Genomic DNA, 18,056 nt, shown 5'->3' with positions numbered 1-18,056 from the left:
AAGTTCTGGCTCATCCCAGGAGATCTTGGCTGCAGAAGGTCTTGAATGCTGAAACAGAGTCTGGAGGAGATGGGACTCACCAGTGAACACCTTGAATGGTGCCTGTGCAGAAGTAGGGGCTGGGCAAAGAGTTTCTCATAGCACTTACCAAAAATTAACACAGAGAAGTGAGCTGGGGACTTCTAACCTGGTAAAATCTCTGGTGTCCTGTGCCATTCCTGTTGTAGGAGGAATATGCAGGATGTGGTGGTGCTGAGGATGTCTGATGGCTGGGTTTGGAGGCAGGAGTTGGACAGTAGAAAGGTTGGTTGTTGGGCTGCTGGCACCAGGCTCAGTATTTTAACTGCAACAGAAATGTAATGGAAGAAATTTACTTGGGAGGTTTCTCTGCTGCCAAAGTGGTAATATTTGGACTTCCATGAGAGTTTTTGTTGTTTGTCTCAGTTCACTGAGATTCTCTGTGAGACACAGCGTTCCTCAGTGGTGAGGGCTGGCGTTGTGGTCTGGTCCCAGCAGGGCTGTTCTTGTCGAAATTTCAGCAGGGCCTTGCAAGAGCACCCTGATCCCACTCATTTTAATATTTACATGCAGCATGAGTAAGGGCAGTGCAAAATGGTTGGATTATAAGTGTTTTGCTGTAAAGTATCAGACATACAACATGGTTACTCCCCTAAGTGCCTGCAGTGGGAATTTTGTATGCACAGGGTGTTGGAGGCTGCGTATCCAGGCTGGGAAGTGTAAGAGATGTTGCTCTGCCTGGCAGAAGGAAATGGGAGCTCTGCATTTCTCAAGAAAGTGACAATTCTGGTTGTGTCCCACTGGCTGCAGCAGGTGGTGGGCCACTTATTTTGTTGGATGAATAAAAGCCGACAGCACAAGTTAAGTATATATGACGGAATACATTTCTAGGTACAGAAATTGCAGATTTTGCTTAGAGGTGAAATCCGTGCTTGTGCTAGGAAAATTTTAAAAAGCAACAATCAATCATCCTCTTTCTGTCCTTAAAATGTGGACTTGAATTTTGGGCCAAGATATGAAGTTGTTGTCTAAAAAGGCTGATATTGAGGCCAGGGTTTATTTATTTAGTAAATATAATGCCTGATTGCATCAATTGATGTTTAAAAGCATTTACCAATGTTCTCTGGTCCGTTACACTTTATGGAGTGTGAGGACCACAACCTTTGAAGAAAAAAACTCGTGATGCTTGCTTCATTTGTAGAAATTAGTCTTAATACTTGACGTTATCAGGTTAGTGACAGTTGATATAACGTTTTGAGAGTAATTAGGAGCATGAATTTATGCTCAGGTGGATGTTTAATTAAAAATTGTGGCAGCTTTGAAGATCATGCTTGAATAATCCTGAGGCTGAAATGTGCGTTTGTACCCAAGTGAACCTTGACAGCAAATCTGGAGAGGGGGAAATGCTTTAGTAGCTCAGATTTCCTCCTGTAGGTTTTATGCCATCAGTGTCTGTAACAGTGCTGAATTCACGAAGAGCCAGAGGCAGAACCTGCTGTGGGACAAGAGCAGGGAGATATTGGAGGATGTTTGTGTGTTCCAGGCCTCTAGGAGCTGTACCCCAGGTGGTGCTAGCAGTGCTCCTTCAAGCCATGCAGTGCTGACTGTGAACAGCCAACATGGGGGTGACCAAAGTCCTCCTGGAGAGCTCTTCCTTCCTCTCCTTGGGTTTCTGGAGGTTCACCCCACGTGAGTGGGGAGGGAGCGCTGGGAAAACCCATGGTTACATCCAAAGCAAAGGCGGTGTCGTGCAGGAGTTTGAGCCCTGCAGCAGGGTGGGGATGGTGGTGGGATGGTGGGATGTGGTGGAAGGTTGGGCTCAGGGAATGATCCTGGTTCTCGTGCACCTCTTTCCCTTCTGTGAGAGCATCTGGAAGCAGCTCACCCCCAACAAACTGGAAAATCCTGAACAATAGGAGATCAAGAGGGTGAGAAGACAAAGTGTTACAGATTGCTGAGGAGCACATCTGCTCCTTTCCCACAGCAGACAGGTGACTAAAGGCAGGCAGGAGGTGAGGAGGGCGCATGGAGCAAGGGTGGCTCAATGATGGCTGTTCCCTGCCAGCTACCTTTGCTCCTGTCACCAAAAATACTGCTGGTGCTGTGGTCTGAAGGCTACGAGTGACTGTTTTACCCAGGAAAGGTCCCATCCTCCTGAGGGCTTTGCCTTCGGGCACCTTCTCCAGCATGTCCCTGGGGGCACCAAAATGGAGGACTTTTGAAAAAGTGGGGATTTTCTCTTGAACTTCAACACTTCTTGCCTGTTTTGACCCACATCTTTGGTGTCGAGGAGGCAGAGTTGAGCAGGGGAGCAGGAATAAGGCTCAGTCTTAGTGTGGTTTTTGAGTGGAGGGCACTGCTGTGGTGATGGTTTAAAGGAAAAATCCAAGTTTTTATGGGTGAAGGACGCGCAGGAGGTAAAAGCATCACAACAGGGGCTTTTTGGTGCTTTTCTTATCCTCATACCCCAATCCTCTTTTGTAGCTTTCTTACAGCAGCACAGATTAACACTGGAAAACTTAACACTTGACATTAATTAATTCCCAATTTCAGCTTGCCTTGGCTTTGGCACAGGTGGCTCCACTGCCTGATCCAACTGGATACTTTGGAGAGACTGCAGAGGCATGGGTGCTTCTAATCTTGCTTCCAGGCTTTGGGCACAGGCACTGGAATCTGTGTGGCCAAGGTGCCAGAGGCGGCTGGTGGCTGACGCTGTGAGAGGGCTTTGCTGCTGCCGTGACGTCTTTTAATGGGTACAGGTTGGATGTTGATTTAATTCCTCTGTTATATTTCTCACTTCCAGTTCTCGGTGTCTTCCTTCAGCCTCTCTGTATACTTATTGCAAATTCAAGAACATCTGCAGTAGGGTAAAAATCCACTGGGTTTTCTAAACTATTTATGAAGGTTTCACAGCAAGTCTCAGTGCTGAGCAGTAGGTTGAATTAAAAGGGATGGTTGGCTAGTGAGGAGATGCCTGTTTTCCCTGGATGGCTTCGTCTGTCAGGGTGAAGCTCTACAATCCATCGTCATGAACAAACTATAGAACAAAAAAACCTTTGCTACAGTATCCCAGGGTGAACACTTACTGGTTCTACTCTGCCTGATTTTTGCGTGACTAAGTGCCCCTCATGGCTTACATTAACATATGTTTCCGAATGGTTTATTTTGTTTTGGTAAATGTTTACACGATATTAAATTCTTACCATTGTCTGTAAATATTTGGGAGGTGTGCAAGGAGGCAGCAGATTCCTGGGAGAGGGATGCTGTGGACACATAGGGATCCATTTCTCCTTGGCTGGTACTGAGGGAAGCAGCAGCACTTCACCACGGCAAGGCTGGGGCATTTCCTTAAAATATAAAATGAGGTGGTGATGCATCAGATGAAGGCAGGTATAACTCCTAAATCCATGGTTTGAAATGCCCCAGCTTGCTTCCTCCTCCTCCTCCTCCTCCAGTTCACAGGAGATGGGGCGTGCCATGGTCCAAGTGTTTACCCTGCTGGTGCTCTGTGGGCTTTAATTAAAGTGTCAGTACATGTGGGGACTTCCTGGGCAAGCCAGCAAGGATGAATTTAGGAAGAGGAGGATTTGTTTCTGCAGATCATGCTGTCTAAATAGATGGTGTCTAGCGACGTGCCCCTCCTTCCCGACAGCCGCATCCAGGGGATGCTTCAGCCGCTGCCCGGGGCTGCTGGGCTGTGCTCGGTTCTGTTCCTTTTTATGTTGCACATATTTTAAAATAAAGCTCTTTTTCCGCTGTTAGAACATGCAGTTGCTCAGGACATATAAATTGTGTTAATAAATGAGCGAGGCGCCCTGGTGGGTGAATTGGCTTCCTGGTGAAGTCATAAATTTGGAGAGGATGATGCTGCCTTGCTCCACAGCCGGCGCGTGGGTTTGCTTCCTAGCGCCGTGCCTGGAAACCTGAGGGACCAGGCAGAGGTTCCCATGTCTGGTAATTTAGGGTTCTTGAGCTGAGATGGTGTGAAAGACCATCTCCAGCCTGCAGGAGGGCTGGGAGACCTGACACAAACCCCAGCTCATCGTGTACGCTGGTGTGGAGGCAGGAGAAGCCTGCAATTTAGGAAAAGCTTCTATTTTTCCCTGTTTGTACCATGCTGCAGCTTGACCCCTCTCCACCTCTGCTCCTGGTTGTGTCCTTGCTGTGTTAATTACCAATGCTGCAGGGCAGGAGCTGCCATTCTCTCTGTGTCTTCATATCTCACATGATGGGGCCTAGGGCAGCTCCCACGGTAAATAGGGATGGAAGCTGGGAAGTAGGGGTGCTTACCTTTGCCTGCCAGCTCTCCTGTTTGGATCAGCACTTGCTGGCTTTCCTGGAGGAAAAGCATATTTTCCTCAGACTGCCTGGTTTGGAAGCAGAGCACATGTCCTCCAGTTGGGGGTGGGAATGATTTGATATGAACAATCTGGATATGATGTTGGGTGATTCGTTTCGCGGGAATGGAGGAAAGGCTGGGAATTGCTTTGCTTGATAGCAGTTGTGTTGGTTTTAAGACCTCATAAATAATTGGAGCTCTTTTATATTTTCACCATCTCTCCCAGGCATTTTCCCATTAGGATTAATGTAGTCGAGCACTGTGCAACAAACAGTTCATTGCAGTGGTTTGCTGATTTTTTCAGTTGCTGAAAATTTAAAAAACCTCTCTAGCCTGCTAACCAAGGCTTTCAGAAAATGAATAAATTACTGGTCAGAGTGAATATGGTACCCTGCAGGCCAGGGGTCCCGGTGTGTCCCCAGGTCCATGAGAGCTGGGATGGGACACAAGTGGACTGAAGGCAGTGTGGGTATCCCAGCCAGCACATTCCCATCAGCTCAGCTCCAGCAGCCCGTTATAGCCGAGTCATGCTCTGTGCTCAGGAGAGGCCCTGAGCTGGTTTTTGTGCATGGCTGAGCATTAAAGGGTATTTCCAGCACTTGTTTGCCAGGAAAATACAGCACTGAAGGCCCTGTACTAATTAATTGTAATGGCAGGAGGAAAGGGAGGGAATTGCTTTCCCATCATAGCTGCTGTGAAGATGCTCTTGAAAAAGCAACAAATAATGTGTGGATGCTGCCAGGGCGAGGAGATTGTTTAAGGATGTTGTTCACTGCGAGGAAAACACTGTCACTGAGCAAAACCAAACAAACTTCTCCCTTTTATTTTGCAGGGTCGTCATGTTAAAACAGGCCAGCTTGCTGCTATTAAGGTTATGGACGTCACCGGGGTAATGTATCCTCCTCCTCCTCCTGCATCCTTAAATTACAGATAAGGGGAGAAAGGGGAAGGGGTGTGATAATGTGTGGGGGTGGGTGGAAAACTGATGTTCCTGGGAAGTAAATTGCCTTTGTCTTAATGTGATATGTGCCATTAAGAGGTTTTAGTTTTAATAAATACTTTAGAAAAAAATAAATCTGAAAGAGATTTGGAGACTGAGTACTTTCACGCTGAAACAAAGCAACATCCAGTTCCAGCAGTGGCTCTTTTAAATGCCTTAATAAATTCTGAAGAAAATCATAGAATTTGGGTTTGGAAGGGACCTTAAAAATCCAGTTCCAACCCCCTGCCATGGGCAGGGACACCTTCCACTATCCCAGGTTGCTCCAAGCCTCGTCCAACCTGGCCTTGGACACTTCCAGGGATGGGGCAGCCACAGCTCCTCTGGGCAATCTGTGCCAGGGCCTCGCCACCCTCACAGGGAAGAATTTCTTGCCAATATTCCATTTAACCCTGCCCCCTGTCAGTTTGAAGCCATTCCCCCTTGTCCTGTTGCACATGACCTTGTCAAAAGTAGCAACAGGATTGTGTATTCATAACTCATTTTTGTTTCTCTGCATCCATGATTTTCACTGAAGAGCTTTTGTTCACCAAAACTATGTTGCAATTATTGTCATGAATAACTTCACAAGGCAAGTTGAATAATTCCTGTGCATCCTACTGATAAAGAGGAAAAAAACCACACCACCCTGGTCTCAAAGGTGGCTCTTTTGAAACTTCTGTCAGAATGAGAGAACCAAGAATTTACCAATTATTAAATGAATAGCAAAATTGAGGGTAAGACTAGTTTCACCACTTCCCAGTTGCCACAAAAGAAAAACTGAGTTGCTATGATCCCTAAAACCCTAAACAGATCCATTTAGGAGTGTGGCATGAAGATGCTTTTTCTTCAATAATTTTTTTCTAAGTGCAGTACTACCCCTGCCAAAGTTCCTGCACTGGAAACAATGCCAGGCTTGGGAGTAAGAATGTGGTATTTTGTGTTTTGGTTTTTTTTTTTTTTTTGTTGTTGTTTTTTTTTTTTTTAACTGGAATAACACATATCAAAATTAGGACTTGATCACAATCTACCCACCTTAATTTTTGAGTTAATGTTTTAAATTAGCTTTCAGGAGCTCAGCACATACAGAAAAGACTCTCTGTGAAAGCAGTCAGCTGGCCTTGGGAATCTGTTTTGAAATACCTTAGATGCTGTGGTGTGGTATTAATATCTATGGGACCTTCATCCAGGTTATTTTTGGTGCTAACAGGTGAAATGATGTGTGGAAATAAGTCTGTAAATGTGAATGAGATTTGTTCCTGTTTACTTGCAGTATCTACAAGTGCCATTTATCTCGTTCCCATGGGAAGCAGGCTCTAAGGGAATAGGCAGACCCACCAAGCATAAACCCATGACATAAATAGCAGTGAAATTCCCATGGGATGAAGTCTGATGTTAGAATGAATTTTAGCTGAGAAATCAAAATATTACTCTGAGGCCAAACACAGGCTTAAATTTGAATCCTCACTTAATTCAGTGGTTTGAAAACACCATTGCTTCCAAGGAAAGATATTGGAGGAAAGTACCTGAAATCTGATCCCGACCAGTAATAATTTCATACACATCTTAAAGTAGATGTCCCTGATCTAAAACTTCTCCTTGGCAAAGCTGGCCCTCATTTCTGAATGTGGAAGGTGTAAATCAGGTATTTGTCATGGGATGTGGTTTTTGGATATTTAATTATTTTCCCCTTAGGTTGCTTTTAGGCAGGGAAGGCATGTTCAGGGCAGGACCAGGCTCGGGCAGGATGGGCAGTGACCACGGTGCTGGCAGTGCAAACCTGTGCCATGGTGTGCCAGTTTAGACAAATTTGGAGGGAAATACCCTCTGATAGAAGGCAGGTTACAACCAGCCCTCCCCCACCAGGTTCGGGAAAAAAGAAATTTTCCTCGGAGGAAAGTGAAAGAGATAGAAAACTATTTATTTAACAAACACACAGGAAAAGTGTAATAACACTAAATAATGAAACCTCTCGCTGTGGAGAGAAACCTGGGAAGATTTCAGAGTCCTTCTGTAGGTGTGGTCTCTCTCCTCCTCCTCAGAGCTGGGTGGGTGTGGGCCCACCTCTGGGGCCTCGGTGCAAAATTCTCCCGATGTGTTCTGATGTTCAAACAGTCCGGAAGAGAAGAAGGGAAAAGCCAAAGTCCCAGAAAACCAAAGTTCAACTCTCGGTCTTCCTCCGGAGAAGAGGAGCTGAAAGCTGGCTGTAAAGCAAGAAGGGTGCTTCCTCTGCTCTTGCTGCTGCAGCAGGAGAGGAGTGTGTGTCTGTGTCCTTGAACAACCATTTTTGAAAAGTTCACTTGGTTTTTCCTCTCCCCCCTCTCAGGCTCAGTTTAAGGGCACAGAAAGGCACAGAATTAATTACCGGGCATAGAACAGCAATAGGGGATACAACATCATAAAGTCACCCCAAGACACATGGTGAGGGCTGCTTGTGCCTCATAGCTCGTGGTGCTGGAGGCATTTCCAGAGCCATGTCTTCCAGCCACTGCAGGAATGGTCCTGGGTATTGCTTCTGGAGGAGTTTCTAAAGCTGGTCCCTGCATTGTGCCTACAGCCATGCTTGGCACCTGATCCAGGCTCAGTGCAAAGACTGCTGCTGAAAACCCAAACTCACTCCTTCACCTCCTCCTCACACACAATTTCAGTGCTTCATTTGATCCTGACCTTCCATCCCACCTGTTTTTCCAGGATATCTCTGTTGACAGTGTGTCTTTCAGAAGTCAGCAGAGAACAGACTTAGTGTGGCCATCTGCAACTTTTGGAGGGTAAAGCCCAGGCTGGATGGGACTCTGAGCAACCTGGTCTAGTGGAAGGTGTCCCTGCCCATAGTGGGGAGGTGGAACTAGGTGATCTTCAAGGTCTCTTCCAACCCAAACCATGGTGATTCTGTGTTCACTGAGCTCCCAGAGCAGCGTCTCATCCTGACCACGTGCCTTACACTAAATCCGGACAGGCTCCTGACAAGGACGCTTTGTTTAACTCATCCCCACTCTTGCTAATTGTCTGTTAGGGAAGATTGCAGAATAGAGGCCCTCAAATTACAGCACTTCATCAGTTTGGGCAGCTGCTATCTCTGAATTAAGAGTTCAGATTTGTTTTTGAGGGGCTGGTCCTGCTGTGTGCTGCATGACCTACTTCCAGCGATGGATGCAACAGAATTGATTGATGGAGGCAAAGTGTAGCAGCAAAGCCTGGCCTGTGGCTTTTGTTGGGTTTGGGATTGGAGTATTTGCAGCAGTTTGCTGTGATGGTTCCATTTTCTTCCCTTCCTCACTGGATTTGCTGGGGATGATTGATCTCAGTAGGCCTGCTTGGAGCAGGAGCCTGGGCCAGAGCCCCTGAGCCTGGCCATGCAGACACGTCCTCAGGTGCCATCTACAGCTCTGATGCTTTGGAGGTGTTTTCCCCCCATTTTGAGTTCTTCAACTTGAAGACAGAGTTAAAATAAAACTGTAGACCAAGTATCCCTCTGCCTTCCCTTCATTTTTTCCTGGAGAGCCAGGAATGAATTGAGGGATGACTGAAAAGCTGGCTGGGTGCTCAGAGAGCTGGAGGGATTTTGTGCTGAGTGCTGCTCCTTGCTCCCGGCACTTTGAGCATCCAGCTGCTTTTTAGTTGTTGCAAAGGGCTTCAATTAAAAAAATCACCTCTGTGGCCTGATAAACTTCATGTTACATTCCTTGGTTTCCTGGACAGATGAAAACGAGCAAAGTTGTGTTGACTTGAAGAAAAGAGGCGATAAAGGTTCTTCCAGAATAGTCCCCTGGTTTTCTTTGTAATGTTTGAGTCTGTTCCTCCTCCTCTTTTGTGCTTATACCAAAAATAAAACTGGAGGTTGTTTATGCAAGATCCATCCAGATATTTCTTGTACTTGTTCCTCCTATCCTCACCTTTGCTGTTCTTCCCTGAATGGAGGAGCGTAGTCACTAAATCACTTCCCATGGTATTTTGGGAAGAAAGACATGTTTCTGTCCATGTTGTGTAACACCTGGTCAGGGGGCACTGCTCCTCGAGGAGAGCTGCTCCTGCAGCTGTGCTGCTCTGTGGGTGTCTTGTCCTTTGCCCATCTGAAAAACTGAGGTCAAGAGAGGCAGGTGAGGGACACGAGGGGAATAAAGGAGGATAAAGAGCAAACAGCCCTTCTTGGTCCTTTATAATAAAGCTCGCTGACATCAAGGTGCTAAGTGTTGCCTGTGGAAATACAGCGGGCTGGAATTCGGTCAGCTTAAAATAAAACCAGGGCACGTCTGATGGGTCTGAGAACAAAGAGGTGGGATATCAAAACAGGAATTGGTGTGGCTCCTCTGCCTCAGCTGCTTCAGCTAATGCCACTTTGCAGATGGGACAGAGAGGGGCTGGGACAGCCCATGGGAATGGTACTTGTCACCAGGATTGAGTTAGTCTGATGGAGTTTGTGGACAGGCAGCACCTGCCTGCTCCCAATGTGGTGCCACCCCACCACCAGCAACTCCTGATTTCTCCAGAGGTCTTGTGCTCCTTCCATGGTGGGCAGGAGTGATGTGCCAGAGGGCTGGGAGCACCGGAGCACTTCTGCCATGCAGTGGTTTCTAAAAGAACACCTTGGACCTCTGGTGTGTCTGTGAGGGTGTGTGATGCATCACTGGGGTAATGCAGGTATGGTTGAGCTTCACTGCAACATTAGACTCCAGTCCAGCTCTCAGGCTCCCAGGATCTGCTGCAAAGTGGCTGTAAAAAATGGTGCAAAAAAGCTGTGAGAGTTTGGTCAGGAATGGGGTGCTTGGAGGTTCACCCACATACAAAGACAACTCGGACCCTGTGAAGTGCCATCTCCTAATGCCTTTGGGTTTGTTTTTCTTTTCTTTACACCTCATCCCAGGATGAAGAGGAAGAGATCAAACAAGAAATTAACATGCTGAAGAAGTATTCTCACCACCGAAATATTGCTACGTATTATGGTGCTTTTATTAAAAAGAACCCACCAGGAATGGATGATCAGCTCTGGGTAAGTTGCTTTCTTCTCTTTAAAATAACTGGGATTTGACACAGATTATTTACTCTGAATTGTCCTCTTACCAGCACCCAACTTACACAAAACCCCTTATTTTGCATCCATCTTTTTCAAAGTTACGCCTTTGAGCAGGCTTTTGCTGCACTGCAAAACATTTCTCCATTTTGCCATAAAATCTTCGCAGGCTGATTGTAAACCCATTTTTATTCTTTGTTACAATATTCAGATGAAAATCATTCCATCCTCTGGCAGTTGGAGGGAGCCGGGAGCTTTGCTGGGAAGATGGAAGCTGAGGGGGGATGCTGTGTGGTTCCTGGCAGCTGTTGGTGCTGCCCTCTGTGCTTCGTGTTTCATGGAGCCTGTGCAGGCAGATAAAGAGGAGGGGAACAGTGAGGAGAGGTCAGGGAAGTCTGTGGCTGCTCAGCCACTTCGGTGGAGACGCCTGACGTTGCTGAAGGGCACCAAGCTGCTTTGTGTCTCCGTAAATCCTCAGCTGCCTCCTCCCGCTGCTTCCCTTGTCAGGGCCTTCTCGGGTATTAATTCAGCATTCCCAGAGCAGGGAGGATGGAGTTTAAATCCGCTCTATCCTTGGGGAGAGACAGAGCATCAGAGCCCACTCCCTTTGGCAGCAGCTGGTGCTCAGGGGCCGGGCAGGGCAGTGACACCACAGATCAGGGCTCTGGCCGTTGCTGTAAATTTAATTAAAGTTGTGCTGTGTTCTGAGCTTGGCTGTGCTGGTTGGAGTCTCTGGAGCAGCAGCCTGCAGTGCCCGTGGCCATCAGAGCAGCAGTGTAGGACCCTGCTTTCCTTAGAGCTCCATTGAAGAGAAGGCTACGTTGGAATTATCATCAGTACAATGACCTGGGTGTTGTCCTGTGGTCAAAAAAGTCTTTATTTCCTCACAGTCCTGTAAATCCAGTCAGTTCTGCCTTAGCCATGTGTGGTTTCCAAAGCTTTTCTGTGCCCGAGCAAGGTTGCTACAGCATAAATTTTCAGGAGTAACAAATATCCATGGTTCACCTGGGAGACCATGGAGGTGCTGAAGAGCAGCAGCACCCTTTTCCCTGTAGTTTCTGTACTACATAGGCTTTATTTTAGCAAAACATTTAGTGACTTCAGCTGTTTGCCCTTGCAACCACATGCCAGAGCATCCAGTTGGAAGTGGAGGGATTCAGAGGACATTCCCCCCAGGAGAAAACTGGAGTTAATGGACTTCTGTGCTTTTTTGTTCCCCAAGACTTTCTGGTACACTGAATTATTGGGAAGGGTTTGGGGGCTTGGACTCCAGGAGCGTTCCTAGCCTGGGTGTTCAGGGTATTTTTTGGTGGGAACTCGTAAAAAACATGTTCTTTGCAGCTGGCCTGGGATTCAGTGAGGCGAAAGCTGTCAGGCTGAGAAATGCTTTTTCATCCCAAGAAATTCCATTTGGCTTTGACTGGTTTATAGGTTTTTTTTTTTATTTTAACTGAAATATTAAAACAACCCACAATGTTCCTCCTTGTGCTGCAGGAGTGTCTGGAGGGGAAAAAACCCCACCAGCTGTGTGCCAAGTCCCCCAGTAATGAGAGGAGCCTTCCCTGGTGCTGGCCTCTGCTCAGTGGCTTTACACTGGTTGGGTCTGGGGTTTGTGTGCTCTGGCCAGGCCAAGAGGGTTTGGTTTGGTTTGGTTTCTTTCCTCCAGCTCCGGTACAAAGGGCTCTTGGCATACACAAGTGTTAGTAAAAGAACAGCCCAAACTTTCAAAAAGAAAAGCTCACTAGAGAACTCCTTGGATTAAGAGGCATGGCATGAAGAGCAATGGTGTGGAGCTGTGTCAGGGGAGGGTTGGGTTGGATATCAGGAAAAGGTTCTTCCCTCAGAGGGTGGTCAGGCACTGAACAGGCTCCCCAGGGAAGTGGTCACAGCACCAAGCCTGCCAGAATTCAGGAAGTGTTTGAAGAAAGCTCTCGGGCACAGGGTGGGATTCTGGAGGTTTTCCTGTGCAGGACCAGGAGCTGGACTCAATGATCCTTATGGGATCCCTTCCAACTCATGAAACTCTAGGATTCTTCCATCAATCCCCATCACCATGGTATAGCAGAGGAGGCTGTATGTGCTGTATCACCTTCATATACCCCAAGTCAGGGGGAGAAGGTGGTCATCATCCAGCTGTGCTGCTTGTTCTTGCCCCCAGGAGAGGTAGACTAGATAATCTGAATTCTCTACCAGACTGCTACCTCTCCTCTCAATTTGAGGCCTTTCTCATGGGTTAGTGAAAAAGATTTTTTCAAAACCTGCTTTTCTTGCACAGGGGTGTGAGGGGTTTTTTTGAGTCCATGCCCAGTGTTGGGACTGGTGGAGCTATTCCTAGGAAAGCTCCCCAGCCCTGGAGGAGAGGTGTGCTGGTGCCACTGTGTTAAATAGGTGCTGTTTCAGGATCTGATTGAATTAGGACTCATGTGAACTCTATCAGTCTTGCCTCACAGATAAAGGCTTGTTTATTTTTCATTGGCTCTTTGTTGAAATAAAACGGTTTCTGATAATGCCCAAGTAATTCTTTTTATCGACACTCAGGAGGCTGATACGGAAATAAAAAATAGGGAACTCTTTCAGTGGAGATTAAGATCTCTCAGAAACGTGGCAGGCTTCCGACATGAAGTATTGTTGGTGCTGCTGCTCCATTCCACAGCAGCCACTTGCCCTGAAAGATGAGCTCAAGCTCACTAAACAACCCTGTTTTCAGAAATTAAAGAGCTGTGCAGAGGGTGTTTTAGCAGATGTATCACAAATCTGCTATGTTAGGCAAAAAAAAAAAAAAAGGAAGCAAAAGTCATAGGGACAACCTTTATGGAACATTTTAAAAGAAATTTAAAAATATGGGGTAGGTTTATTCTTATGTTGGATAATGTGTTGCGTTCTGAGGTGCTGTGGGTCTTTGTGAGGGTTTGTGCCTCTCACTAGCTGAGCTGAGGGGGTCCTGCTCTGGTGCAAGGGGACAGGGAAACTGGGATGATTTCCAGGAGATATGAGGACCCAGATAATCAGTTAACTGCTGCTTCTCAAAGTTAAACTCATTAAATTCCCCTTGCTCATCTCAAATCTAAGCTATGGGACATCAGGGTGTGCCTAACCCAGGGGGGTTGTTTTGACATATTTTGGGATGAGTGTTTTTTAAAATGGTGGGAGATGAGGCATTCATTAGGAAGTGTGAACTGGATGGGGGAGGTGACCCCATCCCAAAGGACCTTTGCCCTGAGGACTGCTGGAAGCTGCAGACACTGTGCTTCCCATACACTGTGCCCATGTGCAGGGTCCATGGAGGTGCCACTCAGCTGGACACTGGTCATCTGCCCTTGCTGTCCACTGTGCACTGAAACCATGGACAGAGCAGCCCCCTCCCAACATAGGCAGCAGGCACAGGGGCTGTGCAGAGTGTGGGGGCTGAGCAATGGCTGGCAGCAACCCAGAGCCCACCCAGGGCAGGGCAGAGCCCAGCGCGGTCCCCAGGGCCAGCGGCGCTGGCTTTGATGGATGGGCTGCCATGGCAACCCTGCCCACGGCCACATCCGTCACCAAGGGGGACAAATTGCTAATAGGCAGGTTGCCAGATACCCACGTGGTGGGGGTGGCCTCCAGGGTGTCCTCTGCAGCAGATAATCTGGGGCAATGTGGGGGGAAAAGGAATGAGGGTGATTCGGGAGCAGCCTCTCAGTCAGGGTGGCACCACTGCAGCCGTGCAATGCTCAGGGATGTGATTGTGTAGTTGCATATGTGTTTTTTCACTCTGTTGAGCTGTGGGGGCCCAGTGAATTGCTTTAGGGTAATGTGAACAGAGTCACACCAGGGATCTGGAGAGCAGAAACGGGGGCAGCAAGGCTCCATTGAAAATTGGGCATGAGCTGTCAAAGGACTGGGTTACACCTATGCAGCTCTGAGCAGGATTGCTCTTAATCTGCTTATATACCCTGAAAAATGTTTTTGGGCAGTTGCTGATTCTTTGCATTACAGAAATTGGATCATGAAACATTTGAGAGGGGTCTGTTTTCAGCTGAGCTGTATCTCTCTTCAGTCCCTCCAAGCTCTGCAGTCCCAGGGGAGCGTGAGGGGATCGGGGCTGCTCCTCCGCTCCTGACCGAGAGCTCAGGGTTACCAGAGCAGATTGCTGCTGCTGTCTGGCAGAGTGATCCAGCACTATTTAACTCTCACTCCTCTTCAAAGCAATGTCAGTGCTGTAAACACTTCAGGACTATGAGCCCAGCTCCTTCTGCTGCCATCCCTAACCTGAAGCCTTCAGCCTGCTCAGGACCCATGGTGGCAGCTGCCTGCTGCCTCCCCAAGGGGCGTGGATTGCCTGGCTGGCCTCGATGTGCAGGGAGGTGCAGGCAGGGCAGAGCCAGGCAAGTCATTTATGGAGGAACTCGTGTGAGAGCAGTTGGATGCTGCTGTTGGAGAGGAGAGAGCGCAGCCGTGCTGGCCCCAGTGCTCCCACCCCAGCACCAACACAAGCAATGAAAACCTGGGCTTATCTTGCTACTGAATATTTTATTTGCTGTTTAACACCAATTTGATTGCCATTTCTGTTTCTGAAATGGGCATCAGCTTTTCTGCAGATCCACCAAGGGAAGGTCTCTGTGCTTGTAATGCTCTGTCACTGGCTTCAGGTCCCACGATGCAGATGGTGAGGGACTCTTTTGCATGGGAGCCAGGTGGTGGGGTGGGATGAGAAATTTGGGTGGCCTGGGCATATGGGACCATGTTGCACCCAGGTTCTGTTTACACACACAGCAGAAGGATTGATTTCCAGTAGCATTTAGCCTGAGGGTGTTGTGTGCTTGTTTTCTGTAACTTAAAAGAAGTCAAATTGTTCCTGGGCTGGGGCATAGGAACACAGAAGGATGTGTTGTGTAATAAAGGATTTGATTTGGGGAGTTCCTTTAGACAAGCTGGAGCAGTTCACTGTAGGATGGATTTGGGTTGATGTTCTGAAGGGTTTGAGCTCTTCCAGGTAATACACAGCAGAGATCGGAGAAGAGGTCTTGCCATTCCCAAACTGAGGAAAGTGGTGGTTGATTTGAAAACTGCAAAGGCTCTTTAAACAAAAAATTCATGAGACAGCAGGACACAGAGATTTACAGCTGCAGCTTCTGAATTTGCCTTGCTTATGAAGTTTGCTGTCACTCTGGTATGAAGAGCTAAGTCAATGCTAAATGAACTGTATTTAAAAATACTTCCTCAATAAATGTCCTTGCAAATTAAATTTCAGAAGATGATCTTACCTTTAGCCCATCTTGATGATAATTTTAATTATGGTTAATAAAAATTCAAAATGCATTTCCAGTTTATTGTCTTACTCCATTATGACTTCATCCCTTAAGAAAATTGGTCATGATGCAAGTGTGTGAGGGCAAAGCACTTTCCAAGTGCCATTTGAAGCCTTTTCTGAGTATATTAAGCTCTGCCCTAAAATCAGCAAGGACTTATGTTCATTTTAATTTTTCTCCTGGAAGACTGTTCATTTCCAGGCTAAACATACCCTTAGTGTTGATAAATTGATATTATGGCAGTATCTGCATTGTTTTTTTCCCTCTCTGTCCTTACTGTTGACAGTATACACAGATATACCATACCTTTGCATGGGGCAGATTTTGGCCGGTGACCCGTCCATTTCTGCCCTTTCTTCCACTTCTTGAAGCCACTTTCATGACATAACAGGGATATTCCCAGAATTTTTCAGCACCTGTTCAGGAAGAGAAGAGAAACTCAACATCAAAACTAAAGATAGGAGCATGGTCAAAACCAAGTAAGGTATAGTCTGCTCAAGTATTTTATTTAGCCCGAAGGTTTATGGCCATCCTGTGTCTGGATTTTATAATCATTATAATTTATTATAGTCTTAAATCACTGCATTTGTGCAATTTGGTCAGGAGTAACCCTTCTGCCGTTTTAATTCTCTTCTTGGCCTGTGCTTTTGGTAGTGATGTCACTTGCTTGGAGAACGTTAAAATGCCATGTAAGCCTCATGTGATAAGAAACTTGAAGCATGCACATCGAAGAATCTGGCAAGGAACCACTGGCAAGCGAGTATCTTTAAGTAGGAAGCAGATCTAATTGGAAAACATGGTTTCACATCTGAGAAGAAGCACTTGCACAGGCCTTGGAGGAAGCTTCTTTCACACATGGGCTGTGCTTGCTTTCTGGAGCACGCTGATGGCTCCTGCACGCCCTGGGGATCTGTGAAATCCCTGGGAGGCAGACTCACATCCCATGCTATTTTTGTAACGTTTATTTCACAGTTGTTCAATGACAAGATTAAGTTTGGGCTGGGTTAGATCATTACACTTCTATATTTGATATTCTGAAATTTTGGAAGTGGTACAAGCAGTGGTGGCCAGTCATGTTGGAACCAACCTGAGCAGCAGGACAGCAGCTCTCTTGCGGGAGGCCTGACACTGCTTGGCAACCTTCCCCTCAAGGGAAGTTTCCTGCTCAGAAACATGATCAGAACCAAAGGTTGTCTGGTTAATAAAAAATAAAAATTGAAAAGTACACCTGGTTCTTAAATCATAGGAAGCTTTCAAATATCTGCCTCAGTGCCTTTGTATTTTCAGAGTTGAAGAACTTATGCAAGAGCCAGAGTTTTGTTTTATTGCTGTTGATACTAAACATTGATCACAGGTATAAAGTAGGGCATGTAGGGGTAGGGTTTGAGATTCTGATCTCCTCCACTGATTTTCAGCACTGGACTGATTCCTGTTTCTTGCTCCCAACCTTCTGGAGGGCCACAAGCCTTTCAAGCCTTCCAGCCTTTTACTGTTTCATTTTATAGCAAACCCCAAATGGATTACAAGCTGATAGGTTCAGGATGACGTCCCAATGGCTCTGCGTAGCACCGTGGGGTCCCCACAGCAGCAATGCCAGCGTCGGGGTCCTGCCCTGGGGCCAGGCAGCCCGGGGGATGCTGCTGGTGGTGTCACTGCATGACATTTATGTCGTTAATTACATTCCTGTTCCCTTTGGCAGCTGGTGATGGAGTTCTGCGGCGCGGGCTCCGTCACCGACCTCATCAAGAACACGAAGGGGAACACCTTGAAGGAGGAGTGGATTGCCTACATCTGCAGAGAGATTTTGCGGGTACGTGTCCAGGGGGAGCTGAATGTTGTTGGGAGTGTGGCAGTTGAGTGCTCAGGGGACATGGGAAGCCTTTGGCTCCGCAGACTTCGTGGATGCTGGGCTGCCATGGGCTGGAGCCTGTGTGGTGCCGGCAGGCCTGAATGATTCATGTGCCTGTATGATGCATAATAAATAAGTCCTGCTTAATGCCCTTTAGCTCTGTTAGTTCCCTGAGTTTTAACTCTCTTTTTCCTTCAACAAAAATATCATCTCCTATTAGTGTTAAAAGAGCAAAGATTTATTTACTTTAGAATTACGTTTTTAGTTAACAGAAAGGTGGAGGACTAATAAAGTCTGTGGAAAGAAGAATCTTCCTGATTAAAAAGCATCCTATGTTTTATTAAATCCACATGTCTGACTTTAATGAGGATGCTGCAGCTTTTATATTCACGATATAAATGTTTGACTGAAATGTCTTAAAATGGGCCATGCCAGAGTTTCATGTACTGAGAGATGGCAGCTTCAGCAAAGACTTCCCTGCATTTTGCACTGCTGAGGCTGGAGGATGGGATTGTAATGGTTGCCCTGCATTAACATCTATTGCTCTGGGAACTGAAGATTTGTTCAAGAGGAAACAG

At 46.8% G+C, this 18,056-nt stretch overlaps 1 protein-coding gene across 9 annotated transcripts in view; it reads left to right on the top strand.

Moving 5' to 3' along the window:
- The window catches only part of TNIK (TRAF2 and NCK interacting kinase), a 152,038-nt gene that overhangs the window by 73,179 nt on the left and 60,803 nt on the right, over window positions 1-18,056 (top strand). For all 9 annotated transcript variants that reach the window (XM_039556896.1, XM_039556895.1, XM_039556894.1 and 6 more), the window contains exons 3-5: window positions 5,190-5,246; window positions 10,198-10,323; window positions 17,329-17,439. In XM_039556896.1, the coding sequence (XP_039412830.1) occupies window positions 5,190-5,246; window positions 10,198-10,323; window positions 17,329-17,439 (294 nt within the window). The remainder of the gene's footprint in view (window positions 1-5,189; window positions 5,247-10,197; window positions 10,324-17,328; window positions 17,440-18,056) is intronic.

This window comes from Corvus cornix, chromosome 9 (genome assembly GCF_000738735.6).
Source record: "Corvus cornix cornix isolate S_Up_H32 chromosome 9, ASM73873v5, whole genome shotgun sequence".
In the NCBI taxonomy this organism is placed as follows: Eukaryota; Metazoa; Chordata; class Aves; order Passeriformes; family Corvidae; genus Corvus; species Corvus cornix.
This window is presented reverse-complemented; position numbering and strand designations above follow the sequence as displayed.